General features: G+C 36.9%; 1 protein-coding gene across 1 annotated transcript in view; it reads right to left on the bottom strand.

Annotated features, from left to right (window-relative positions):
• Positions 1 to 249: 249 nt before the first annotated feature.
• LOC143032138 (uncharacterized) overlaps positions 250 to 1,267 on the bottom strand; it is an 8,074-nt gene continuing 7,056 nt past the window's right edge. The window contains exon 7 of the mRNA XM_076196597.1: positions 250 to 734. Within this exon, the coding sequence (XP_076052712.1) occupies positions 597 to 734 (138 nt within the window). The 3' untranslated portion in view covers positions 250 to 596. The remainder of the gene's footprint in view (positions 735 to 1,267) is intronic.

The raw sequence follows: 1,267 nt of genomic DNA, 5'->3' as shown, positions 1-1,267 counted from the left end.
TATTGTTATTCTTTGCTATTACCTCGGATCATCCCGCGATATGTTCGTCTTACATACTTTTGAAATGTGTGATTTTATTGTCACATTTTGCATATGTTATGTGAGCCTTTGAGACAAAGTTTGAGTTAAACTCACAGTCTTTGTTGAAAGGGCGTGGGTGTTTTGTACAGAATATAGCTTTGTTTTAATTTATCTTTTATTCCTGAAAGTTGTTTTTCATAACTAATGACAAAGTTCTAGGGTTGCGATAATATATAACTAATTCCAGTAAATCCTCTTACAGTGAAGAGTATATTAGTCACACAACTTAAATTTTGTCCATTTACCATTTCACAGACCATGTGAACAATTTGCTAAGATCTTCCAGCAGAATCTCGCCTTCTCCTCCTGACCTCCTGTTTTAGTGTCGTCCGCAAACTTACTAACATCATTATCTCATTGTCCAAGTCGTTTATATACTTGCACATAATGAACAATAAGGGACCCAAAACTGAGCCGATTTTATTACACGATTATTACAGACCAAGATAAAGGAAACATAATCAAAGGCACACAATTCCTGAACTGCTTTTACTTCGGAGTTTTCAAAAAGACATTTAGTTACAGAAAAAGACGTTCATCAAGTCCTCAATCATCTCGGTCTCTGCGTTGAGTTTATCGAGAAAATCTGCAACAACATGAGCCACCTCGTCGCTAATGTGTGCGTTGAGGAGGTCCAGTCCGTCGAGATGGCCCTGTTGTTGAACAAAAGTAGAAGTAAGAGAAAGTGAATAACCCACGGGTATTAATTCTGGCTATGAACCAGGCGTTCACCTCCAATTGATAGGTTCCTTTACCCTATCTCGCTATCTCGCTATGTCCATTATTGTGTTTACATTTTCCATCATTTATCATTATTGTGTTCATATTTTCCAAATAAATATGAAGAACCAGGTGTTCACCTCCAATTGATAGGTTTCTTTACCCCATCTCGCTATGTCTCAGTTTATCATCATTGTGTTCATATTTTCCACCAAAGATCTCAGACTCTAAGGTATGGCAAAGATCTAAATGACAGTTATCTCTGCTACTGTTATGTGAGTACTGATACCAGTAAGAAAAATACTGACAAAAATAAGAAACGATAATTTAGCTTCCACTCTAACGCAAGGAGACTCAAAACAAAAGGATTTCTGTGTTTCCCAGATATCAAACTTCGCAGACGGTCTCAAGACCACCAGAAAATTTAGAAGGTGGGTAACCCTTAGAAAATAAATAATAAATACCC

This window comes from Oratosquilla oratoria, chromosome 13 (genome assembly GCF_046742065.1).
Source record: "Oratosquilla oratoria isolate Oo_2021 chromosome 13, ASM4674206v1, whole genome shotgun sequence".
Taxonomy (NCBI): domain Eukaryota; kingdom Metazoa; phylum Arthropoda; class Malacostraca; order Stomatopoda; family Squillidae; genus Oratosquilla; species Oratosquilla oratoria.
This window is presented reverse-complemented; position numbering and strand designations above follow the sequence as displayed.